This window comes from Elephantulus edwardii, unplaced genomic scaffold (genome assembly GCF_000299155.1).
Source record: "Elephantulus edwardii isolate Elephantulus edwardi_28Jun2011 unplaced genomic scaffold, EleEdw1.0 scaffold00246, whole genome shotgun sequence".
NCBI classification, from domain to species: Eukaryota; Metazoa; Chordata; class Mammalia; order Macroscelidea; family Macroscelididae; genus Elephantulus; species Elephantulus edwardii.
The window spans coordinates 1,854,724-1,879,977 of record NW_006399996.1 but is presented as its reverse complement, the minus strand read 5'-3'; the positions used below and the strand labels follow the sequence as shown (position 1 = coordinate 1,879,977).

The following is a 25,254-nucleotide window of genomic DNA, read 5'->3' as shown; positions in this document are numbered from 1 at the left end:
TGACAGGTAAGTCTTGGAGAAAGTGCAGTCAGAATGCTCCTTGGAAGCGGGAACGGTAAAGCTTTGTCTCACATACTTAGAGAATGTTGTTAGGAAGGGCTGCTCCTTGGAGAGGGACATCAGGCTTGGAAAGGTGGAGGGTCAGTGAAGGAGAGGAAGACCCTAATGAGATGAGTTGACACAGTGACTGCAGCAAGGGGGCCAAGGGTGTCAGAGTTGATGAGGACGGCACAGGATGGGACAGGGTTCAGATCTGTTGTTCATAGGGCCACTAAGAGTCATACTCAACAGCACTCAACAACAACAATGCCATCTTTATAATCATTAGTGTGTTGAGTCCCTTGTTGGGGCTGTTGTGTCAATCCATCTGAGTGTGCCCCTATTTTGTGCTGTACTTTACCAGAGGTACCAGCTGAGCAGCCCCCGTGCAGAAGCCTCTTGCTGCCATCATTAACTACATCTAGTCAAAGAGTCACAGAACCTAGATTCAAGAGAAGGGATATATCTCTCCATAGGAAAAAAAATGTCAAAACATTAGGGGTCATTTTGAAAGACCCTCCACACCATAGCAGGCTCCTTTGTTGTTGAGTGAAGAAATGATGGAGATATGGGCTCTGAAAACGCTGCCTTGCTTGGCAGGCCCCATTTGGCCCAAGATGCAGAGAAATAATCATAAATTCCATTAGGCTCCTACCACATGCTCGTGAAGGGCGTACGTGTGGAGTGCACATGCTGAGTGTCCAGGGTAGAGAAGAGCATGGACTAGGCTGCTTCCTGATGCTACCATGTGCCAGGCACCGCGGAAGCAGACATGGTAAACCGTGTACCAGCCCTTGAGGCGTATATGGCCCAGAGAGGATAATATGTAAAGCAATGCCACCACTTCATGTAACAAGTGACCAAGTGGAGAGAGTCTCAAAGGGAAGGACACTGACCCTCAGGGACACAGAGGCTGCTTCTGGGAAGAGGCAGTGTCTGAACCTCTGAAGAAGGGAATTTTGGGTAGAGGGACAAGCCTGGGCAAAGGCAGGGAGGCATTGAGAAAGAAACGAATGTTTGGGAAAAAGTATTGGTGATTCAGTGCGGCTATACTGGGGTGTGGTGAAGTGGGCAGAGCTTAGAGATAAGGCTCTAGGGACCAGTAGAGTCAGATGCCAAGAAACATCAAAAAGGCAGATGACAAGCCTTGATTTCTGAGGAAGCGTGAGCATGTGGGCACATGAGGAAGAGCAGGCAAGGGGTCAGGCCTGGACAGTCGTGTAGCCAGTGCTGCTGTTATGCCTGAGTTTCCATGAAGTGGGTAGAGCTGGGAGGACGGGATGTGTGGGGCAGGTAGAGTTTGAGATGCTGATGATGGAAATTCCAGTTAGATCTGGGGTTGGGGAAGTATGGCCTCAGGATCAGATGAACCAGCAGGAGTGCTGATGCAGAGCTTGGCTATTAGGATCAATGAAATGCCAGAGTTTGTAGGTGAGGAAGATCTAGGGAGGCAAGCAAGTTAATGGCTATTCCTTGAGCCTATATATGTTGAGCACTAGCCCAAGCAGAGAACACTGATGGTTTAGTGGTAAGGAATTGTGCTTTCAACACAAAGGTACATGGTTCGAATCCACTAGCAGCTGTGTGAAAGAGAGATAGGCAACCTCTTCCTGTGTAATTTACTGCCTGAAAACTTGCTGGAGGGTCAGCTATGGGTCAATTTCTACTTGACGGTACCCAACAACAACAACATGTCAAGTTCTTAATATTCACTTATTGAAACCTCATAAAAGTAAGACTTCATGGATCCAAAACCAAACTCTCACACCCACTGCCATGCAGTCAGTTCTACTGGTGACCCTCCACTAGTTTCGAAGGCTGTGAATCTCAACAGGAGCAGACGAGCGGACTGCTTCATCCCTCCTCCAGGATCTTTCTGCTAACAACCCAGCGTGCGAGGCTCTCCACCCCCAGGTAACTTCTTTAATCTACTGTCCACAGTAATATGTAAAAGAACAATTTCAGGTATAACCGGGGAGAAGTGCCATAAATGAAATCATGACATGCCTTTGATCTTAAGACACCTTCTGACTTCAGAGACGTTCAAATGAAAACAAATCAACAAAGTGAATTCTTCACATTTTAAAGATGAGGGAACTCTGACGTGGAGGAGTTAACTTGTTTATTGAGACATGGAGCCAGGACTGGAAATCAGACAATCCAATTCCAGAGCCCAAGTTCTTCACCATCTCTTGATAGTAGGCTGTTGTGAGCAGTGTGGCATCTGAAGAGACTGGTATAGCCACCAGGGTTGAAAAGCAGACAGTCCGACTCAAGCCTGAGAGACTGGGATGCACTGTGAGAAGGTGCCAGAGGGGAGGGGACACTTGGGATAGAAGGCTCTCGGGAATGAGCAGGTCTTGTTGATCAACTCCAAAATAAGTCTGGGAAGCTGGTACAGGGAAGCTGGTACCATGGGAGGGCACAGGCATCTAGAGCGGTCTAAGAATTAGGGTGCCCAGGTGGTCAGGAAGAGAGGGCTCTCATCTAGCATGAGCAATACAACACTGGCCTCCAACATTGGCATTCACTATTTATTGAGTGAATAAATGAGCTGCTATATATTCTTGGCTAAGTCACCGCTTTCTGGGCCTCGTTTCTTTTTCACGTGTAAAAGGAAAAGACTGAACTAGAAAGTAAAACAAATGGAAGAAATTTGTTGAAGGAGGGAAGTCTCTCATTCCCCATTGCCAGAGTCTCTCTGAGTCCTGAGAGGGGTGGTTCTAATTCACACAGAAGGTTGGATTACTTCAGGCCTCACTCTGGAACACTCAATTCACCATCTCAAGAGGTATAGCCAACACGTCTAGTTTTCACAGTTGCCCAGGTGACCCACCCAGAGGCAGCAGGGGGAGAGAGCCTACTTTGGATCCTGTAGGCACCCAGTTTGAAAGCCCTTGGACTGAAACCTATGTATGGGTGATGAGGTTGTTATTGTGTTATGTGCTGTCAGGAAGTAACTCTTAGCTAAGCCTCCCGCGGGTTTTCAGAGTCTATAAATTGCATGGTAAAAGATTTCTTGCCTTTCTCCCAAGGAGCAACTAGTGGATTTGAACCACTTGTTTTGGGCATGGCAGCACAACTCCTAACCCACCAGGCCAGTGGAACTCCAGGTTGACGACAAGCCTCTCTTTTTAATTTCTATCTCTCAACTCCCCACTGAAAGCTTATGATGAGCAGGGGAACACACACCAGGATTTCTCCAATTGGAACACTATGGATATTTCGGCCAGAATTCCTGGATGTGCTTGTGGGTTATGGGGGCTGTCCCATGCATTACTGGACGTGTGCAACACTCCTGACCTCTACCTGATAGATACTAGTAGTTTGCAAATCAACCATTAAAAATAGCTTTAGATAATGCCAAATATCGTGTGTGTGTGTGTGTGTGTGTGTGTGTGTGTGTGCAATGATCCCCAGTTGAGAACCTCTGTGCTCTGGCATCTCTCTGCCCCATCTTGTTCTAGATGGAAGCAGGCACTGGAGGCCTGGCTCCACTGCAGGTTGACTTGGATCTGGGGTAGGGGGTACCTCCCAAGAAGCCAGGGCCTCTCAAGGATAGCACAATGGAGGGACAGCATGCCAGCGGCCTGACTGAGGTGGCCTCCCTCCAGAGGGAGGGAGTTTTCCAGAGCACTCATTCCCGAATTCCCAATCAGTTATGGGAATGCCCACAATAACTCTGGGGCAGACGGCCTCTGCTTTCGGGAAACAGACAGAAAGGGGTGTGGGAGTGGTGGAATCCTGGGGGGGATTCTTTCCTTGGTAGATATTTTCCTGGCATTGTTGGCCTCTCCTGGCTGATTGGTTGAGGCCTGGAAGGGAGGAGCTTTCTAGCATAGGTGCCTGATGGCTGCTGGAATTGTTGGGATGTCTGGGTTTTAGGGGCTTGAAGAAAGTGGAAACTTGTACTCTTTGGGGCTAGGACTAAGGAAGGAGCTGGCTGGGTGGGCCTCAAGGGAAGTGGAAGCTGGGTACACACCCTTAGCACTGTAGGATGGCGAGGCAGCATCTTCACAAAGTACTTTTTGCCTGGAGTTGGCGGGACCTGAGGAAGGAAAGGACTAAAAGAAGAGAGGAAAGGGGGCCCCGGGAGAGGGAGGCAGGCGCGCGGTGGGCAGACCAGGGAGGAGAGTGGCTAGAGTGACGGGTCATTTCCTGCTGGGGTCATCAGCTCACTCCACCATGAAGCTCAGCACGCTCAGGAGCAGGAGGGCAACCGAGACAGAGAAGAGCAAAATCCGGGCTTCCCAAAGATCGTGGCTTCCTGCAGGGAATCTCGGAGGCATGAGCGGTCCTGGGGGCCACACCAGCCTAGGCAGGGCGTCCTGAAGGCCCAGGGGTGGGGAGAAGGACCTGGCCAGCAGCGATTCCGAGGCCAGCAGTGCACCTCCATGCCCTCACAGGTGGAGCAGTTGTACAGGGTGGTGGTGCCCCCTGCAGGAGACAGCGGGCCAATGTGAGAGGCCGAGGCTCCACGCCCTGGGCCCAACGCCCAGAGCCTGGCCAGGAGACCCCTTGTCCTTACTGTTATCATGTACCGTCCAGCCAAGTACGATTCTGAGCAGCCCTATGAAGGACTCTGAACCCTGCCCTGTCCTGAGCCAACCTCAGTGTCTCTGACATACCTGCCCCCATTGCCACAGTCACTGAGTCAACCCATCTCAGCCAGATTCTCCCTCTCCTGTGCTATCCCTCCACCCTTCCAAGCATGATGTCCTTCTCCAAGGACTGGTCCCTTCTGACAGCATGTCCAAAGTGTATGAGATAGAGTTTCACAATCTTTGGCTCCAAGGAGCACCCTGGTTTCACCTGCTCCAGGACAAGCTGCTTTGCTACCCCATCCCTTTTGTACTCACTGCAGGCTGGAGCACAGAGAGCTAGAATGAGAGAAAAGGAAGGGGGTTGGGGTGATCAGCCACCAATCCCTTTATCCAAGGTCTCAGACATCCCTAGTTCCCTTCACACCAGTACCTTCCCTGGTGTACTCTGGGATCTTGGTATTGTGGAGCCATTTCCAATATAAAGGGAATGAAGAGAAAGACTCTTTGATCTCTGGAGAGGCAGGCAGACTCAGTATCACTTAGGGCCCCTCCACAGGCCCGGGTCACCTCTCCCACCTCCTTCATCTCCCTGCCTCCCTACCCCCTTCCCCCATCCCTCTCTGGATTTTCCGAAGCCCCTGTGTCTGCTTTCCCCCTTGACCTCACCCATGACCCTGAGGACTCTGTGCGTCTTCTCCGTAATTTTGTTCATGGACACTTCATCTGTGGAGAGGGACAAGAACCAGAGATGACCTCACCAGACATGGAGGCACTGAAGGGGGTTCCTGAGCTCTCTCAGAGGGAGAACCTGGTGCATCCAGAGAGGCTGTGGACTGAATCAACAGCAGACAGGTGCAGCTGGGAAGCCATATGTCGTTCCCCTCAGGGTGAGAGGTGACTAACTGTTGCTGGGCCTGGTCTTACCTAAAGCAAAGGCTGAGAAGCCTTTAAAGGCCTCACACGTCTCCCACCAGGACTCCATCTGCCCGCAGATATGGTCGACACGGCCCAACAGGTCATGGGCTGGGAGGCGGCAGAACACACAGGCCTGGGCAGCTGCTGCGAAAATGCCACCAAGTACCAGTATCCACATGCGGTTGATTTAGGAAGCTGACCCCACCTTAGCTAGGAAATCTTCGGATGCTTTGTGATCCCTCTTCCAGCCCTTTGCCTGGCCATTCTAGAGTGTTCCAGAACACTCTAGATTATGGAAAAGCTGTGTCCAAGGAACTGAAGGCCAGAAAAGGACATTTTTACTGAGAGACATGAGCAGAGAAAGTAAGAATTCTGTTGGAAGGCAGGCAGTACTCACAACCCGGCCATCAGCAACCTTTACAAGTGTGTGGTTACAAAACAATTTTATTTTCCTTCTTATAAATTATGACCAGTGATAATGAGAGACTCCCCTGTGAAGAGGTTGTGAGTGAGTGTCCCACCCTCTCAGGAATCTAAAAATGCCAACATTTCCAATATCCTCCCCCACTCGCCCAAACTCTGCTTGTCATCTCTCTCTGCCCTGGACAGCCTTAGGCCTTTCCCAGCTATTGCCTAGCAACAGGCTCATGGTTGCTGCAGCAACCAAGAGTTCCACACAGGCTTCGGAGGTCTGGCCAAGCCCAATGTCTTCTTTTGCTTCTTACCAGGAAGATGCTGGTGATTGGAACCCCAGCAGGTCTTTCTCCGCCTACATGACTGTATTAGCATGTATACACACACACATTCATAAACAAACACACCCTGTGATTAAGCTAATTCTCAGTCTACTCACATATACTACAGACACACCCTGTGCCATAAGAGTTTCAAATTCAAACAGGCCTGGGCATGCAGGGAGAACAGAAGGACCAGAACACAGACACCAGCTGTGGTAATAGCTGGGGCCCAGGATGTCAGGGACACACACATTTATTGATGGGACACTGGCTGACTCTCATGCACATACTCATGGTCCCTGGGAGGGAAGTGAGGTTAAGATCCCACCCTCCTTCCCACATCTCACCCTTAACAATGGTTCGCTTAAAATACTACTTGAATCTTACGAGGGTCGCTCCAGCCCCACAGATAACAAGGCTTCTCCTAGCTAACCTCATGCCAGGTTGGGGTGGAGTTAGTAGCCTGTTTGCTTCTGTAGGTGGTTTGGGACACAGTGAAAAAAGAACATCCTTCCCCACATTCCTGAGTTTTTTGGCCTCTCATTGGTCAGAACAGGGGTCACCAGCTTCAGAAAAAACTATAGTATTCTTCTCCAGGAGACTTCATTAGGGCAATTCCAATACTGCTCCTCAGCCCTCAGAGTCCCCTAGGGCTGTGTGAGGCACCACCTGGGCAGGGAGGCCCTTCCTACTTCTACAGATGCTGACCCCAGAGCTCAGTGGAAAAGCTGGGGGTCCCTGGCCTCTGGAAAGAACAAGCTAGAGAAACTTCCCCCACCCCTCCCAGGTGCAACATTACTCCAGACCCTCTGGACCACGAGTGAGGCCTCAAGTGAGCTAGGATTTAGAAATTCCTGCCCATGTCTGAGCTCCAATCGGGCGCTGTGGGATCCCTCACAACTCCCAGAAAGAGCTGGGAAAAGGCTTTGGTGAGCCCTACCCATTTCCTCTCCCCCCTAAACGAAATAAGCTGAAGGCCGCATCCTCAGTGGCGGACAAATCGCAAGGATCGGGAGTTAAGCAGGTCCTCAGGGTCTGGGAAGACGGAGTCCAGGCGGAAGCCGTGTTCTAGGGCCACCCGCAGGACCTCCTCCAAGAAGCCCGCCGCGCCCACTACCTCCCGCTGCTCTCCTGGTCCTCCAGCCCACAGTGGCCGAAGCCCCAGCCTCCCATACTCCACCTCAGGGAGTTCCACGGGGCGGGGTGCCCACTCCAACCGGAAGTGTGGGCCCCCCTCTGCTCTGTCCCCGTTAGTCACCCCAAAGCGGGCCTGCATGGCGCCCAGACACTTGGGGTCTGTACAGAAGAGGTTGGCGTGGAAGGTGTCCACCTGCACGGAGCTCAGCTCGTAGTGGTGGGGGCCCCGGCGAGCAGAGAAGTGCACCAGGCGCGGGTTGGTGTCCACATCTGCGTGGAGCAGGGCAGCTGTGGGGGTAGACTCTCCCCGAGAAGTTTCCAGCTCCCGAAGGGCATCCAGGAGGGGCTGGATCTGGTAGAAGTCAGCCTCTGCTTTGAGAAGTGCCGTCTCCCCATAGCCACGGGGCAGGTCCAGTCGCCCCAACCTCAGGAAATTGAGGATATGGCGGAAGGCCTTGCCATCTCTGTCGATGAAATAGTGGCCACCTCCTTGTGTATTGAGGTTTGGGGGAATAGGGGTGCCAGCCCTAAACATGGCCCCCAGCATCGAGTCTGGGAATCGAGTCAAGGTCTCCAAAGTAGTGGAATACAGCGTGCCCCCCACATTCAGGGTCACGGGGCCCCCAAAGGAGGGGGACAGAGGAGACCCAGGAGGAGGGGAAATTTTGGGAAGTACAGAAGACACTGGAAGAGAAGAAAAGGCACAACTTGCTGGATGTGTGAAGAACTGGGTCTCAGCGCGGACACTCGCTGTGCTGGAAGCAAAGACGCTCGGAGAACCGAACCAGCAGCAAGGGTTTGGGTCTCACCCCAGCTACTTGGTGGTAGTGGGTGATTTCGGGTTGCAGAAAAGCTTATAAAAGAGATGGAAAGAGCAGAGTTAGGCCAGAGGGGGAGGGGAGCTTTTGGTGCAGACGTGAGCAGTTGTGGGCAGTCGCGACTCCTTCCTGCGTCTTCAGGCAGTGGGTTTCGGGGGAGCAGCCAGCTGGTTTCAGGGTTCACGCAGGGCTGGGTCAGGGCGATCGCAGACGCTCAGAGGCCTGACCGGGCTCTGGGAGCGGGTCCCAGGGCCGGAGGAAGACGATAGCGCAACGGGACCTGCAGCCGCTGGGGGGCGGCGGCGGCGCCCGGGGCTCGGGCTGGGCTGGCCGGCTGGTCTGGCGGGAGCGGCTGGAGGCTGGAGCGCGGAGCCCAGCGGTCACCAGTCTCCAGCCGACTGTGGCAGCTGCGGCAGCCACGTCTTCTCTGCCCTCAGGAAGTGGCCTGGGGCAGCGGCGGGAGCCCTTTAAGGGCCAGCCCCGCCCCTTGCCGCCCCGCCTCCCCGCCCCCGCGAGGCCATGCAGTCCGGGTGGAGGTGGGGACCGAGACTGGGCGACTGGAGGTACCGGGCAGACGGGCTGGACAGGCGGATGCGAGCGGGGGTGGTGTCGGGACTGTGACTCAGGTGCGTCGCCCAGGATGTGGCCTCGGTGTGCACCTCACCTGCCCCTGGGCGTGCAAGACCTCACGTCTGCAGCTTGGCCCGGATCCGGGTCTCGAACGCTCCACTCTGAGAAGAGTGGCCCTTCCTTACCCGTCGAGCCCTTGGGGAATTCCCGACAGGGCGGGTGCTGATCCCAGGCATTCCTGGGATGTCTCTGAGCTGAGGCGGCCTGAACGCCAGTCCCCAGGCAGCCTCTCCCCCTGCAGTCCAGCCACGTCGCCGAGTCCGGAGCCCCGCCCCGTGGCCGCTGTGCCCCCACGGCTGGAGGACTGGTGGGGATGGAGCTGCCCCTAGCTGCCCCGGACCTCTTGCGACACTCGGGCCCCTCAGTACCCAATAAATTACTTATAAAGGGGAAGCAAAGGCCGAGGCTTTAATGGGGATGGAGCCAGGGGTGGGGAGGGGAGAGCCCGCCCTGGTCTAGCCAGAACGCCTGATATCAAAGCGTGTGCAAGTCGTGGCTGCGACGGCTCAGCTTCTCCGGGTCGTCTGATGCCATGAGGGAGAAGTCACGGAAGATGTCCAGATATGTCTCATCTCCTGGAAATGGGGAAGCTGGAGTGAACGCCTGGGCCCTGGCACAGAAGGGCAAGAGGGGGCCGCTGGGCAGGGCTGGTACAGCATGCACGAGACCAGGCTGCCTGTCTCGAGGGCCTGGCACATCGGATGCACCAAGTACATACTTCTTATAAATAAATTAAACCAAAAGAGACTAGGCCCTTTCAATAGTCGGCCTAGAGGTGAGTACTTTACCTGCTTGACCCTGAGCTGCTTCGGCCTCCCTCATCTTTGCCAATCGTAGCCTGAAGGAAATGAGATTAAAGAATGAATGGCACTGTCCTCAAAGCCTCCCCTGAGCCCCCTGATATCCTTTCCTTTAGCTAGGTGGTGTGCTTCTTCCCACTGTTTTCCTAGGAACTGTTGTTTACTGTCCAGTCAGAACTGACCCACAATGTATTTTTAGAGGCAGTTTAATCACACTGGAGATTGCCTATACTTCTTTTATGGAACAGTTGGTGAATTTGAACTGTGTGCCTTTAGGACTGCAGAACAATTTCTTACTTCTAAGCCACCAGAGCTCCCTTCCCTAGGAACTAGTACTTAAAAGATCAACACTGTTGATGGATGAGAGATGTTTCTCACTCATGATGAGTTTCTCAGCACATTTCTAGCCACAGTGATGGCATCAGTCAAGTTTCAGAGGACTCTTGGTCCAGGTGGAGCCTCCCAAGGCCCTCTCTGGTCTCCGTGTTAGCCCCTCCCCATGTGGACTGGATAAGTACTGGCCCCATCCCTTCAGGAATCCTCACAGAGTGACTATATCAGCATTGGCAGTTTCCATGGCGATGGTCAGAGGGTCCCTGCCTTCAGAGTCCAGAGCCCCTAGATCTGCACCCCGTTTCAGGAACAAGCAGGCGAGCCTAGAGAGGACAGCCAGGCTCAGCTGGGCATTCATTTCCTCCAAAGTCTTTCTTCCAGGGCCCCCAGTCCCCGCAGCCCTACCCTGTGTGGCCAAGAATGGTTGCATGATGGAGCGGCCCCCGGCCCAAGCTGTCAGCTTGGTTCACATTCGCTCCATTCTGGAGGAGAAATTCACAGGCAAGCAGAGAATTCTGCATCAGATTCAGAGGGAGAGAAAGAGAGAGAAACCGGAGGTCATCTTCAGAGGCAGATTTAAAGATGCTTTGGGGTAGGGTCAAGCCAGTGCAAAGATGATGTGTGAATCAGGAGTGTGAGGTACAGCTAAGTGTGTCAGTCTTTCCCCATTGGCTTATCCATGCAGTAAATCCACAGCACAAGTTAGTTCATGAGGTCTGTGAGCCCTGTGTTACATATAAGGAAGCAGGCACAAACGGGCTAGTAAGTTATTTAGAATTTCCTTATAAGTGGCAAGATCCTGGATTTAAACCTAGGTTGTGTGGCCTCAACTCATACACTTTCAGCACCCAGTTTACATCGTTTATCACTCTTTGTGGGGTGGGGACCAGGGTGGAAGATGGGGCGGGGGGCGGAGTACCAGGGTAGAAGGTGAGGGTGGGCTGGGGAGATGACAAAGGTCTCACAGCAGTTGTGGCCTGGATTAGTGGTGTGGCATTGTCTTGACTCCCATTGACCCAGTTGACATCTGCTCCATGGGCAAGGGCATCGGCCATGGTGGGAAGGGATGGAGGATGTCCAGCAGCTCGAAACAGCAGTGCTCCAGAGTGCAGGCTGCCCAGGTCTTCAGAAGGGGGCTCTGTTAGAGAGATTTCATACTGTGAGGGCAGATCAGCTGTGTGCCTGGGGAGGATAAACCACAGCACAGCTCCCTACTACTATAATGGAATATAAACCAAACCCATTGCTACTGAGCTGATTCCAGCTCCTGACTACACCATGGTTGCAATGAGCTCTGATGGGAAGAAGCTGCACTGAAATCCCAAAGGCACATGGTTGGAATCTACCAGCTGCTCTGAGGGAAAAGGATGGGCAATTTCCTGAGGATTAACTGCCTCTGAAAACCCTAGAGGCTCAGTTCTTATGGATTGATTCCAACTCAATGGTACAGAACAACACTGTTCCAAGAACCATGGATTGCAGAGCAGAACTGTCCCACAGGATGCTCTCTTAACAGACCCATTTAGTAGACTTTGCTACTGGGAGGGTTTGAACAGTCAACCTTTAGGTTTGCAGTCAAGTACAAAGCTAGATGATTTCTCATTTAAGGTGAAGCCTTTGTACAGTGAGGCCAATGATGGGAGGTGGAGTTAGGTGTGTATGAGTGGGGGTGTTCATGTGGGGAGCTGCTGAGATGTGGAGACAGACAGTGTCATTTACCTCATTCTGTCCAACCACTCAGACTGGCTGACTCTCCCTGACACTCAGCTCTCAGCTCCCTCTCTTCCAGCTAAAATCATAGCCCTTTCATAGGCCTTTGGAAACCCCAAGCTCATTCCCACTCCTGCCTTTTCTTAGATACTTTACACCCCTTTTAGGGCATGACACTCCTGACTCTGCCTGCACCCAGCCCTAGCTCCCTCCATTCGTAGTGTCACACATCATTGTACTCCCTTGAAACTCTCCCTCTGTAAAATCAAATGTAGTGCTGTATGTTTTTAGGGGAAGGTCGGGGCCTCATATGCTGCGCAGCCTACCCTCCCTTCCGGGCCCAACGGGCAGCTCAGCGCACGAATGCCCAGCCAACCCACAAACCTGGCTTGCGACTGAAGCTCCCTGCCCGGGGTTTGATAGAAGGTTTTGGGGGCAGAGGAGGGTGCCCCCGTGGGGGGACCCGGCCACCTCTTCGTCCACGTACTTCTGGAAGCTTGGTGAGGAACTTCTTTTCTACATACTTGGCATGAATCCAGGCCTCCTTCTCCTGCCTAGGAGAGGGGAGGGGACAGTCTTCCCGCTCCCCCCGAAACCCTACTCACCACCCAGTTCCACGGATGACAATTCTGCACCCCTGCCCCCCAGCCTCACCGGGAGCAGGTGGGTCCCGGCTTCTTTACTGCCATGGTATCCACGCGGGCCTCATAGATCTGGTTGATGACCACGTTTCCCAGCTCACACATCAGCTTCAGCGGCCCCAGAACAGGCAGGGGGAGTAGGGGTGAGCCCCTGAGCCCTCAGGCTCTTCAGCCCTGTGTCAGCCCCACCCCCACCTATCTTCACTATACCCCAAGTCACCTTCACCAGTTCTGGCTCCCACGAATCAAGGGTCAGAGACCGGACTTTGGAGAAATGGACACCAAGGCTCCTGGAGGGCCAGAATGGAAATCAGGCCCTGTATGGGGCTGTGGGATAGGAGGCTGCTGCTCCTGAGAAGTCCTAAGCACCAGTCCTTCCTGGTGCAGGGGGAGCTGGACCAGGAGGCAGCAGGGCAACTGGAGCCAGGCAGCCTCTGTCTGGTTCTGGAAGGATCCTTCCCACTCACCATTCCCTCCTTCCCTGCACTTGATTTTAAGGCCCTCATCTTCCCTAGTCACATCCCTCCTCTGACGGTTGTTGTTATGTGAGTTGTCTCCAACTCATAATGATGGTGCTTGGGTCTAGACTACTCTCTGTGTCTCCCCTTCCCCCCTTCCTCCAAACCTACTGGCTAAAGGCTTCTTGTCTGTGCTCTCCCATCCTCCTCCAGCCAAGCCAATAAATTCTTGGAGAGGGGAGTCCCCAGTCCTGCCCCAGACTGATATACCCAGGTCCACCTGGTGTCCAACTATGCTCAGCCCAGGCCTGGTCCCCAGTGACAGACAAGAACCTAAGAGCGGAGGCAGGTAGGAAGAGAAATGACCAGTAGGGTGGGCTCAACTGGGGGAGCTGCGTGCAATTAGAAGGGATGGGGTCCACAGTTGGGACCTTGGTGAGGGAATGACCTGTGGATGCCGGAGCACTGAATGCAGAGGGTTACTCCAAGGTTGATGCTGGCCCACTCCGGGGCTGGCTCCCGACAGTCACAGCACTGGGCATTGCCATCCACACTTTGCACCTGGGCTGCCACATACCCGACTCCCCCAGACTCCCTGCTCCTGCCCACCCCACCACCACCCAGTGTGGCAGCAGAGCCTGTGGCCAGGTGTCCTGAGGCCTGGGGGTGTCAGGGAGAGAGAGGAGAATCAGACGACCCTCAAGAAGGGCCCTTGTCTCCCCAGATAGCCACATGCTGCTCTCAGTGTCAGAGTACCTGGCCGGGAGCCCAGGGACTGTCATCAGGAAGGGCCTGGCTGAAGGCTGTGGCGATGCTGCTCTGCACGGCGTTGACCCACAACTGCAACAGGCGCTCTGAGTCTGCCTGGAGGAGGCAGGACCTGGGCCAGAGGGTCGAAGGAGGTGAGGGTGGGCAACTAAGGCCTGGGGAGCCATGTGCCAGGCTGGGCTGGCTGACATTTAGCCAAGACTCAGCTAGTATCAGTTGTATTGATCTATTTCCGCATCAATTGATAATATCCTCCTTTAGTATATTTATATACTCGTTACCCTGGACGCTCCACCCAGCCACCCTCTAGACTGGACCACATCTAGCCACCAAAGGGTGAAGGCCTGGAGTCGCATGGATGCCTTAGACTCTGCTCCACACATGCCCTGACTCTGCTGGCAGAGTCTGTAGCAAGGTATGCTGCTAATGTAGAGCTCTTGCCTCTCTGGTGGTTCGAATCCACCAGTGGCATCTGAAGGAGGTGGCGGGGGGGGGGGGGCATCTCCTCCCATAAAGATTTACAGCCTCAGAAGCCTAGTGGAGTGTCACTATGAATCAGAAGCAACTCCAGGGAGTGTGAGGTTTTGAGTCCTCAGGAGGGTAAATACTTCAGCATCAACATGAGCGTGCCCTCACTTGCTGGGAGACACCACTTCAAAGCAGAACCGTCTTTCTGAGTCAGGACAGAGTTTCACTGTGCAGAGCCGGAGGTCATCGACAACCACGGTCACAGGGTCCTGGCGAGTGATATGGTCAAGCGGCAGCCATGCAGCCATGGGGTGAGGGCTGAGTTTCTCTGGGACCCCGGCTGCCAAGCACTGGAGCTACTCACCTTGTACTTCTTCTGATACACTAGCTGGTTGCTCTGAATGGTGAACCAGCGCCTGGAAGAGGTGAATGTGAAGTTACAGACAGAAAGAGCCTCAGGAGAAGGCCTAGAAGCCAGGCGGCGCCTGTTTCCCATAAAGAGCTTGCTGAAAGCAGAGGTGAAGAGCTGAATGTCCCCTGAGACATTCCAGAGGAGGGTGGACATCTAAGCAGGGGCTATTTACACCTTGGACAGATAGATTTATGAAGGAACATGCTTTTTCTAAGGAAATAATAATTCTATTACTTTTTTTTCTTTTTCCAAATTGAATTATCTCAGAGAAGGAGCGTCATTTTCTAGTATGTGCTGGCAGTGGTGCTCAAAGGGGACGAAGTCACATGAGAGCATATCCTCACCCTGCTCCAAACCCTGCGGGAGGCTCGCCTGTCCCCTCAGAGGAAAGTGAAAGTCCCCATGAAGGCCTACTCGTTAACTCTAACTTCATCTCCTACTGCTTCCTTTTCCCTCTTCGTGTCTAGGCTTCTGGCCTCTTCTTTGTTTCTCAAACACTCCAGGCATCTCAGGGCCTTAGGATTGATTGACTCATCCTGCCTAGAACATTCTTCCCCCAGATGGCCTTCCAGCTCTTCGCTCAGAAGTTGTCACCTCCTGGCCTTCACCGACCTCTTATTTGAAATGACAATCCCTCCCAGGTTTTCACCTACACCTACTTTTCCTCTTACTTGATACATATCCCCCCATAGCACCTTCTAACATAGCACATAATTTAATTGCTATATCCACTATCTATCTTTGCAAGTGGAATTTTAAACTCTTTGAAGACAGAGGTCTTGTCTGCCTTTAATGGCTGTGTCTAGCATACAAGAACAGCTCAAGCAAACAACAGCTTCAATGTCATCACCTGCTCCAAGTCTTGAAAGCATTGCTAGCCCGCTTGAAGAGATGCCCCTCCATGACCACGCCACAAGGTCCCTCTTTTAGGGTCAGCTCTGGCTCTTCTCCACCCAGTTCCTGGGGAACGAGAGAACCAGAGGGCAACTGAGCTGGACAGAGAGCAAGGCCCCAGGCTGCCCGGCCTCAGTGGGCAGCCTCAGCGCCTCACCTTCTGCTTCAGCAGCACATGCCTCTGCTCCATATCCCTCTTCTCTCGTGCCGAATTCAAGACTAGCTGGTGTAACTGGGCAGAGTAAAGGGGGCTCAGAATCCCCTGATCTTACCTCTCAGAGGTATCTGCCAGCAGAGTCATTTCCAGGCCCCCGGCCCCCAACCTCCTTCTATTCCGCCTCCTGTTACCTGGGCACCTAGCTCTTTGCGGTACTGGCCCAGCCGGCTCAGCTCCTCATGGCCCTGCTGGAAATGGGCAGATTGGGCCTCTACCAAGCGCAGCACCTGGGGGCACGGGACAGAGTCAAGGAAGGAGCTCTCTCTCCTTCTCCCTCCCCCCTCTACAGGTTCATCCCCACTTCACCATTGACACCACAACTCACAAACTCCATTATGTCAAACTTCCTCTTCTCCTCAATCACATTAATCTGAGGGCCCACCAAAAGACCTCAGGTCAGTCAGGAAAATACGACTCCTTCCCACCTTATGCTAGGAATGCCCCAGCCTCTGCTGCCCAGGGGGCACACAGGAGGGCAGGCTGCAGGCCGGTACCTGCAGAGTGTAATCCAGTGCCCGGCCCCGGTATCCAGCCCGAGCAGTCCTCAGAGCAGCTCCTGCCTCTTCAGCTTCCTGGGCCCGGCGCCTGGGCACCTCTGCATTGTGGGTGAGCGCAGCCTCCAGGCCCTCAGCCCCCCGCCAGAAATCCCTGCGAGCCTCTCTGAAAGCCCGGAGACCCCTAGGGATGAGGGTGGACAGTACTGAATCACAAGCCACCCATTGGTCCTGACCCCTGATCCCCGCAGAAACCCCAGCACAAGGCCCACTTGGGTCCTTTCAGTCTACCTGTATTTTCAGTTGCTGTCAAATTAACCCCTGACAAATGGTCCCATTCCCCATGGCCATCCCATGCATGAGACTGGACCATTACGATTCACAGAATTTTTTTCCTGGGTTGGTTTTCAGAGGATCGCCAGGGGCTTCCTTCCTAGAATGTCTTAGTTTGCAAATGCTGTTGAAATTTGCACCTGAGGTATACTGGCCAGGAATCAAACCTGGGTCTCCTCTACAAAAGGCAAGAATTTTACCACTGCCCCACCACTGCCCACAGTGGCCCTGCCTACATACAATCTGAAATCCATGGGGATCCTTGGGATGGTGGGGACAGAAGTCGGGCCACCTGAAACTCAGTCTCACATCCCAGAGACATCTGAGAAAGAGGTGATGATGTTGAGGGGAACAATTCCTTCCTTCCAGGAAGCCCCCATGGCAATGGGAAGAGAGCTGGAGAACAGGCTTCTGAGAAAGGAGGTCAACTCACTCCTTGACCAAGGTCTGGATCTGCTGCTGCAGCGTGTGCTGGGTAGCATCTAGGAGCTCCTGAGGGAAGCACGAGTTGGAGGTGGGGGTAGAAACACACAGCTGAGGCTTTCCCACCAGCCCCATCTCCACACACTCACTGCATGGCTGTCCAGTTTGTGGCCCAGGCTTTCGGTGAATTTTTCCAGACACTCCTAAGTGAAATGGACATGGGGAGAGTACCAGGCATGGGAAGTGGGGCCCTTCTGGTGCTAGACCCAGCCTGCCACGGGCATCCTGGTCTGCCCTGGGTCCTGTGAACCTCAGAGTCAAGCTTCCTCCTTGATCGGACCTCCCAACATCCCACACTCCACCTAGTCCTGGTTGGGGCCCTCCACCTACTGCCATCATAGGTTCCGGTGGCCCCAGGTGGCCCAGGTCACAGATGCCGGCAATGAAGGCGCGGCCAGCAGCAAGGTAATGGCGCCCACTTTCCAAAAGGGATGTGCCCAGCTTGAGGAGCTGGGAGGGAACAGAGAGGAGCAGGGAGTTGAGCTGGCTGCCCTCACTCCTGGTAAAACCTTAACACTATGCCACTTCTTCCCTCACACACCACCCTACACCACATCCCTCACACCTGCTGACACCCTGACTCTATGCCACTTGCTCACTCACACACCAGTCTACACCGCATCCCCCACACCTGGTCTATACTTCTCCCAGCTCAGTCCAGCTCTCTCAGGTTTTCAGCATACACCTGGTATATTCTCAGCTCTGCTTTGCTTGCCCAGCCCTGTATCTGAAATAAGCCTCCTATCCATACTTTCCGAACTGTTGCTAGACCAGAGTCAACTTTATCTTTATAGGGTCCATCCCTGTTCATTCCTCCACATCTATCCTTGTCTTGCTCCACCTGCCTGGACCCAGCACCCTCTAGAAACTCCTTCACACACCGTGTGAAGAACTTTCCTTGTGGCTGGCCTTAAGTAACATAGTACTTCCTGTTTATACTCCCATTCTACACTTATTGAGTAGATTCAAACTCACAGATGCCCTCCATCCGATTGTAGAGAACACTGCTTATCTCTCACCCAAGGACTGCCTGATGGATTCAATCTGTTGACGTTTCAGTTAGCAGTGACACATGTAACATATGACCCACCAGGGCTCCTTCTAACTGACAGACAAAATTGATGAATGTCATTCTTGTGATTATGTCTGTATATCTATATATACATAAAAGGGAGGTCTGGTGGCCTGGTGGTAAGAATCTGCACTGCAGTTCCAAAGGCACATGGTTCGAATCAACCTGCTGCTCCAAGGAGATGGATGGGCAATCTCCTCCTGTACGATTTACTGTCTCTGAAAACCTACTGGAGAGTCAACTATAGGTTGACTCTGACTCGACACTACACAACAACAACAACAATATACATATACAGACTCTATCTTGCTAGTACACGTGCAGAACAGGTTGCCAAACTGAGAATGCCTTAGGAAGAGGACCACATGAAAATGAATGGCAGAGAAGATGAAGACTTGTGCCTAAACCAGCTAGCGAGCCTCATCTGATGCTGCAGCCCTGGCCAAACCCTGGACAGCAGCCTGTGAGGCCTGAAGCACAGGACCCAGATGAGTCATACCTAAAGTCCAGGCCTGCAGAAACTGAGATTGCTCATATTGTGAAATCACTAAGTGTGATCATTTGTTACATGATGATGTAGAAAATTAATAAAGGAAGTAAGTACAAAACACTTCAAATAAAGTGTTAAGTGTTGTTGTTGAGTACTGTCAACAGAAGTGACTCACAGAGGACCCCCCTGGGGGCTTTCAGAGGTAGTAAATCACATGGGAGGAGACTACCTCTCTTTCTAGATGGTGGATTTGAACCATGTACCTTTAGGTTGGCAGCACAATTCCTTACCACCAAGCAGCTAAGGGTAACAGGAGTCCCTGGGTGGTGGTGCAAATGGTTAATGTGCACAGCTGCTGACCAGAAGGTGAGAGGTTTTAATTCACCCAAAGACTCCTCAGGGGAGAAGCCTTGGGGTGTACTCTGCCCTGACACCCACTGGCTCACCCTGTGTTGGAACCAACTGGACAGCAATTGTTATTTGTTAAGTTGGCAGTATCTGCTGTGCATGCACAAAAGTGCAATGTTTTTACAGGGTAGGGGGGAGTATTGTGTTTAAACGTCTCTATGGTTTTTTGTCTACAATTAGTCTACATAAGATCTGGGCTAAGATAATGCAGGTGCTAGGAGCTGCTCCTTGAAGGCTCAGAACTAATTTTTAGCCTCCCCGTAGACTCCAAAACATGTACCCCATACAGTCAACTTCAGTAACATCCTAACATCAGTCCCTACCACTCCTTCCCCTCCACCCTACCCCTCTCATTTCCTCTCTTCTCCTGGCCCCTTCTCATCCTGCTTCTTCTGGGTTTCGTCTCTCTGTTAGAATCACCTTTTCAAGACGGGTCTCCAATTCTGACACTTCGGCTTCCACCAGTTCGATAGAGGCTCTAAGAAAGGAGGATTAAGGTCACGGGAGCAGAGCTGGGACTGTCAGCCTCCTGAGGGTTGGGGGGCTAGGATCAAGGGGTAGTGGATGCAGAGAGCTGCTGGGTGAGAGGACCCACCCATGTGCCCTTTCTTGCTTGCTTGCTCCCTCTGCTCAGTCCAAGGTCTACTGCAGCCCAGGCCGGATGCAGGGTGGATGTGGCCAAGGCAGGAAGTTGCTAACCGCCCTAGCAGGGCAGGAACGGGGGAGGGGTAGAGTTGGGGTCTCAGAAAGAAGGAACAGGGAATGCCAGTTCTGTAGAGTAATGAGAGATCATAGAAGCCAGGAGGTACACACAGGTGCATGGAGGGTACCCAGGTCCCCACATCTGCTAGTAAAAAGTACCACTTGGGCCCACAGACTTGCTCTTTTCTCTTTGGGGCCTACCGCCTAGAAGGAGATATGAGCTGGTGTATGGAGAGGGGGCTGTGTGTGTGGGGGGAGGGTGTGGACCTTACCCTCTTCCCCTTCCTCCATCTCCAGGCCTACACATACTTACCGGAACCTGGGTGAATCCTTTAGACACTCCTCAAAATCCAGCTTGACGGTCATCTTGAGGGTCTATGGGCCACAGGCCCTGGAGGCCACGAGGCAGGTGGGGAAGCGAGCCAAGGAAGGGAGGTGATGATGGACAAGGTCTATTGTCTGTAGGGCCTGAGGTGCACCAATTTTCTCCCCAAGGGAAAGGGGTGTCCTAGGAGCAGCTCTCACCCCACACTTCTGGGCAGACCTGGGAGGGGCAGGGGCGGGGCCAGGGCGGAGGGGGCCTGAGATCAGAGAAGCCACAGGCCCGCCCTGAGACTGCAGTCACCTTCCTGCCGGACCCTAACCTCTGCCTGCTTCTCCTTTAGAGGTTCTGGCACATTCCAGCTCTGTCACTCAGAGGCTGTGTGGTCCTGAACAAGCTATCTGGTTCCTCAGCTTCCAGACCTGGAAGAGGAGGATGAAAGCTCCTACCTATGGGATTGCTGCAAGAATAGAATAAAGATGTCACCAGTGCATTTGTGATGGGCTGGATGCATCGCACCAGGTTTGGCTGGCTGACTGCCCTTGCTGTGGCCAGGGGCTGCTCAGGCTGCTTCTCTGCTGACCCAGCTCTAGGTTCCTTTCCTCCCTCCTCCCCTCCTTTTCTCTGATGGACAAAGCCACTCAATTCACAGAACCCAGACTCCTGCTCTTTCTTCTTTATTGTGCACGTCTAGGGTGGTGAGGCAGGCGAGGTTATCCCCGCCCCATGCCCTGCTGGCTGCATCCTCCACTGCCTTCTCTTCTCCTCCTGATCACATCGAGGCCTCACAGTTCCATCTAGAGAGAGCAAGGGTTAGGTTAGTGTTTTCCTTGCAACCAGCATGAGATCTTTGCCCATATGACACCTCTGACTCCCCACAATCTACCCATTCAGGTCCTCTACTTCCCTGGAGTGTGCAAGCACCCTCAGCCCCCTTCTCAGGCTCACATCCTTGGACGTTCCAGTTTGGGGACATTTGGTTGCTTCTAGGTTACCTCTCTGAACCCCCTAGGCTTCTCCAGCTCAGCCCCTTAGTCACTAGCTGAATCAGTGTCAGAGGACACGACAGTATTTGGAGTAGGATGGGGTGGCAGAAGAGAGTCAAGGAGCAGACTTGGAGCTGGGAGTGATGCCAAGTTAAGTGGGTCCATCAGTGCTTCCTCTTCTATGTTAGCTCCAGGCTCAGGAGTTTAAGGCCTAGTCCACTGCCTGTTCCTGACCTAATAATTGCTTGAAAGGAATGAGGGAGTGGATGCAGGAACATACAAGGAGCCAAGTCCAGGGAAGTAGTGGCCTGTTGTCCTCACCTACCTAAAATGTCACTGCCACTGTCAGGGAGCTTTTGGTGGTATGGTGATCCCAAAAGGGCTCCCTTTGCAGTCCAAGAGACATACCTCAGTGTTGACTGGCTTCTCAATCACCCCAGTCAAGTTGGAAGAGCCTGGAAGTATCATGGGGCAGGGTTGGAAGCCATCAGTTGTTGGTCTCAGGCCCCCTGCACCAGCCTGGCCCAGGCCCCCTCTCACCATTCTGCTGATCATCATCTGTTCTCTCAGGCTCTGGGTGGGGATAGGACCTCAGGTATCTTCCTATGTTGTAATACTCTTTGGGCTGATGACCAACCTCTTGTGATATATGAGGGGCCAAAACTGGAGCCAGATTTCAGGAGGTAGAGGAATCCGGGAAGTCGTCCAGACCAATCTGAGTCATGTCTCCCTGGGATATTCCTGCCCCTTGGCTGGCTCTTACTGTTTCAGGCCCTACCATCATCCCTCATGGTTCTTTTGAACCTTCATTCATTCTCACAGGTCAGCCTGTCCTGGGTATCTTATCTTGAGTGAGTGGGGGACTCAACTCCGGCTGTCCTATGTCTACTTCAGGGTCCCATCTTAGCATTACCTCCCCAGGAAGGACATCCAAGGGCTATAACAGGGAAGAGAGGAACTAGCTATGAATTTTAGTCTCTTGAGTTCCAGGGACTCTTCACCCACAGCTGACCCTTGCTCTCCATGCTGCGGTTCTTGGTCGTGGAGCCAGTTTCATCTTCGATTCCTCTGGCCAGTTTTCCTGCCCAGCTTTTCTCTTCAGGCCTGGGCTCTGGGGGCAGCACCACACCCTGACGGCCACTGCTGGTGCCTGCATACCCACAACTGTTGTCCTCCTCTTTATCCAAGGGTAAAGTTTCCCGAGTCTTAAAGAGCTTCCCTTCATCATAGTTGGCCTTGCGGTGCTTCACAAAATCATTGGAAGCTGTGAGCCAGTGAGTCAGTGAGAGCTTGCCATCTCTCCCAGAAGGCTCATTCCACCTTCCCTTTCCATTCAACCCCCACGCCTCATTTCACATGTCTGGGAAGGGCTGTCTGGATACCCTGAGATCCTGTTGTCACCATATTGGAGGACCTTTGGGTTGACATTATCCATCGTTGCAAGCCTGAAGGGGAAGGAGAGTAGTTGGAGACGAGAAGAGAAAGAGCAATGGATGCAGATGGTGGACAGGTGGGAGCAAGCTGTCAGGATGTACAGATGGTTCTTGGGCTGATCTCTAGGAGGACCCTCACCTCTCTACCAGCACCTCAGGAGTCACTGTGTGCAAGGACCTTGGGGACAGGCTCTCATTGCTGAGCGGCAGCCTGCAGTGGAGGGATGGGCCATGTGGGGGAGTGGGTATCAGGGCATCCAGTTTTGAGGCTTCTCTGCCTCAGATGTCCTCTTTTCCCCCTTTCTCTGTTGGAACTGGGAGGAGCTAGGGCTGAGGGCTCAGCACCTGTTGTAAGGAGTGCCCGGCTCATCCACCTTCATCAGTCCATAGTCTTTGTCAGTAGGGTGGTAGGTGGTCAAGATATTAATTTCATCCCAGTGCGGAGACTTTTTCCTGGTCAGGGGTGAAAAGGATGCAGGAAAGTGGTTGTTGTTGTTGTTAGGTGCTGTCAAGTCAAATACGACTCCTATCAACCCTATGAACAGCCAGTCTGAAAACTTGCCCTATCCTGTGCCATTCTCATTATCTCTGAGACTCTAGAGCTCACTGCAGAAGTCTCCAATTATTAATGGCTGTTTGCAGCTGTTTCTCTTTATTTCAAGTAACTTCCTACTTGGGCTCTATGTCTAATACTGTAACTACCCAATATCATATGGATTTTGAAGGCCTATTTTTTTGGAAGTGGATGGCCAATCCTTCCTAGTCTGTCTTAATCTAGGAGCTCTGTTGCAACCTCTCCATCATGAGTGACTCTTCTGGTACCTGAGACACTGGTGGCACTGATTAGGGGCATTAGGGGACCCCACAAACCACACCAGTATAGCAGACTGACAGATCAGTGCTGTACCAACAGGAGCAAACAATAGCACTCAAACATATAAGATACAAAAAAAAGGGAACATCCTAGTGATGGCTTCTATACAGCCTCCTCTCAGTCTATCATTCAAAAAGATCTTTTTGTACCGACCTTATAATTCCTGTCACATGGTGGCAGGAATATAGAGGGTCAAACTCAATGATAAACATCTATTCAGCAAGGGTTTACCCGATCCCTGCTACTCTCCCTAAAGGCCCATAACCAAACAAAACCCCACCATCTTGGTAGAGTTGATTCACAGCGACCCTATAGGACAGAGGAGGACTACCCCATAGAGTTTCCAGTGCTGGAAATATTTATAGAAACAGACTTCCACATCGTTCTCCCGCAGAGTAGCTGGCACCACTGAACTGCCAACTTCTCGGTTAGTAGCTGAGTACTTTAACCGCTGTACCATCAGGGCTCCTCTAAAGACCCAAGCCCTCAGAATTCCCAACAGCTGTGCTTTACCTACACGTCCCTCTGAGCTCGGGACCACGCCTCTTCCCACCTGGCTCCGCCCCCTCCGGTGTCCAGAACCACCCCCCCCTCCAGGATCTGACTGCTAGTCAGCGGGGTTTGGACCCCTTGCTTCTCTGCCCTGAAGGATTTCTGGTCAAGGTGGGACTATTTTTAAGGATGCTCTTTGGTCGATCGTCATAGGAATTATCGGGACGCGGAGCAGATTCCCAGCTGTACACCCCAGCGCTCCTGGACTGGGGACTAGATGCCCCGATGACGCTGGGGCCAGGGTTGTTGATTCCAAAAGGATATATGCTGGGCCCAAGACTATGGCCTGCAGCCCCTGCATGGTGTTGATTGATTCCAGAAGAGAGGGTCTTAATTCCCCCAGGAGACCGGCTGAACCCAGGACTGAGGACTGCGCCTCCCATGGTGTGCAAGGAGGGTTGACAGCCGTGAAACAAGATTATTCCGGAGAAGAAACCAGTTTTTGCCTGCTCCTCTTCTGTGGTTCCTCTGGGCAACTCCCTGGCTGCCACCTGGAGGGATTCTCTGTCGAGGCCGCCAGAGGCCCCCAGAGGACGGGGCTTCTCCATGACCCCACTGGGGGCCACCCTCAGCTAGCCGGCCCCGCCTCCCTGTTCTGCGCGGCCCCGCCCCTATGGCGACGACGAAGATTGGGGGAGGGGGGAGGAGGGAGGGGCCGTGTGCCCTGGGGCACCGGTTTCTGGGTGCTGCTGTGGGCGTTATCAGGATCCTGGGTTGGGAACTCAGCTTGCAAACCCTTCTATTCCTCCTTCCTTTCCTATTCCACCCACAGACCTTCTTTGTCTCTGGGGTATGCGTTCCCGTCCTTCTTCCATCACTGGAAGCAATAACCTTAATCGTGACGTCATTGTTCCCTAGCTTTGTAACGGAGACTAGAGGAAGACTGTTGCTTGGAAATGTGTATCAGGAAACTTTAGAATCCTTATTCATAGTTTTAAGTTAGATTTTGGTTAAACTTTGTGTGAAACATCCACAAGCATCTCTTTTTTTAAAAAAAAAGCTCTGCCTCCGTGAAAGGCGTGAGGTTAAGTGGAGGGATTGCTAGGTAGGAGTGTCACAAGCCATTCCCAGTCTCGGCAGCGAAGACGGCACAGACTTTCATTTCACCTCTACAAGGTCTCTAGACCGCGAAACAGCAGCTTTAAAGCTTAAATTGGAAAGAAGAACCTCTCCTTGCCGTAAAGCGAGTATTAATTCAGTGTCACCGCCCTCAATGGGGGCGGGGTAGTTCATGCCAATGTCGCAAAACTTAGCGTTCGGGAGTTAGCACCCCCTCCGTCGTAAAGCTGCCTTCAGCATCGTTTCCTCCTACTGTCGCAAAAGCTTAAGTCTTCGCCCCGCTGGGAGCCACTCCGTTAGTCCGCCGTGCCGTAAAGCAAGCCTGCCAGACTCCGTCGTCCTGTCGTCCTTCCGCTCCCACCGTGCTAGTCACTAGTTCCCCAGCCCGGGATGCTTGACTGCCCAGCAGTGCCGTAAAGCATACCTGGCTCCAGCCCCCGGGTCCTATCCCCTCAGGGTGTCGGTCCATCGCGGTTGCCACGGTGCCGCCAAGCGCGGCTGTCGCGCGACCCCGGTGGCAGCGGC

General features: G+C 53.0%; 3 protein-coding genes across 3 annotated transcripts; all 3 read right to left on the bottom strand.

The window, feature by feature from the left end:
* Positions 1 to 4,214: 4,214 nt before the first annotated feature.
* On the bottom strand, positions 4,215 to 5,676 carry TMEM95 (transmembrane protein 95). Its single transcript, XM_006899169.1, has 6 exons — positions 5,508 to 5,676; positions 5,250 to 5,306; positions 5,014 to 5,094; positions 4,899 to 4,919; positions 4,396 to 4,476; positions 4,215 to 4,306 (listed from the first exon to the last, which is right to left on the bottom strand). Exons 1-6 carry the CDS (start codon positions 5,674 to 5,676, stop codon positions 4,215 to 4,217), a joined length of 501 nt encoding a protein of 166 aa, XP_006899231.1.
* A 1,544-nt stretch (positions 5,677 to 7,220) lies between these two features.
* On the bottom strand, positions 7,221 to 7,919 carry KCTD11 (potassium channel tetramerization domain containing 11). The gene has a single exon (XM_006899113.1). It carries the CDS (start codon positions 7,917 to 7,919, stop codon positions 7,221 to 7,223), a length of 699 nt encoding a protein of 232 aa, XP_006899175.1.
* A 1,295-nt stretch (positions 7,920 to 9,214) lies between these two features.
* On the bottom strand, positions 9,215 to 19,869 carry ACAP1 (ArfGAP with coiled-coil, ankyrin repeat and PH domains 1). Its single transcript, XM_006899112.1, has 22 exons — positions 19,817 to 19,869; positions 19,222 to 19,279; positions 17,162 to 17,281; positions 16,921 to 16,974; positions 16,782 to 16,840; positions 16,016 to 16,199; positions 15,847 to 15,891; positions 15,653 to 15,748; positions 15,462 to 15,536; positions 15,261 to 15,370; positions 14,363 to 14,414; positions 14,167 to 14,267; positions 13,519 to 13,642; positions 13,211 to 13,422; positions 12,525 to 12,594; positions 12,318 to 12,412; positions 12,048 to 12,217; positions 10,919 to 11,091; positions 10,359 to 10,468; positions 10,166 to 10,276; positions 9,609 to 9,658; positions 9,215 to 9,395 (listed from the first exon to the last, which is right to left on the bottom strand). The coding sequence occupies exons 1-22, from the start codon at positions 19,867 to 19,869 to the stop codon at positions 9,295 to 9,297; spliced, it is 2,223 nt and encodes a 740-aa protein (XP_006899174.1). The 3' UTR covers positions 9,215 to 9,294.
* Between the last annotated feature and the right edge of the window lie 5,385 nt (positions 19,870 to 25,254).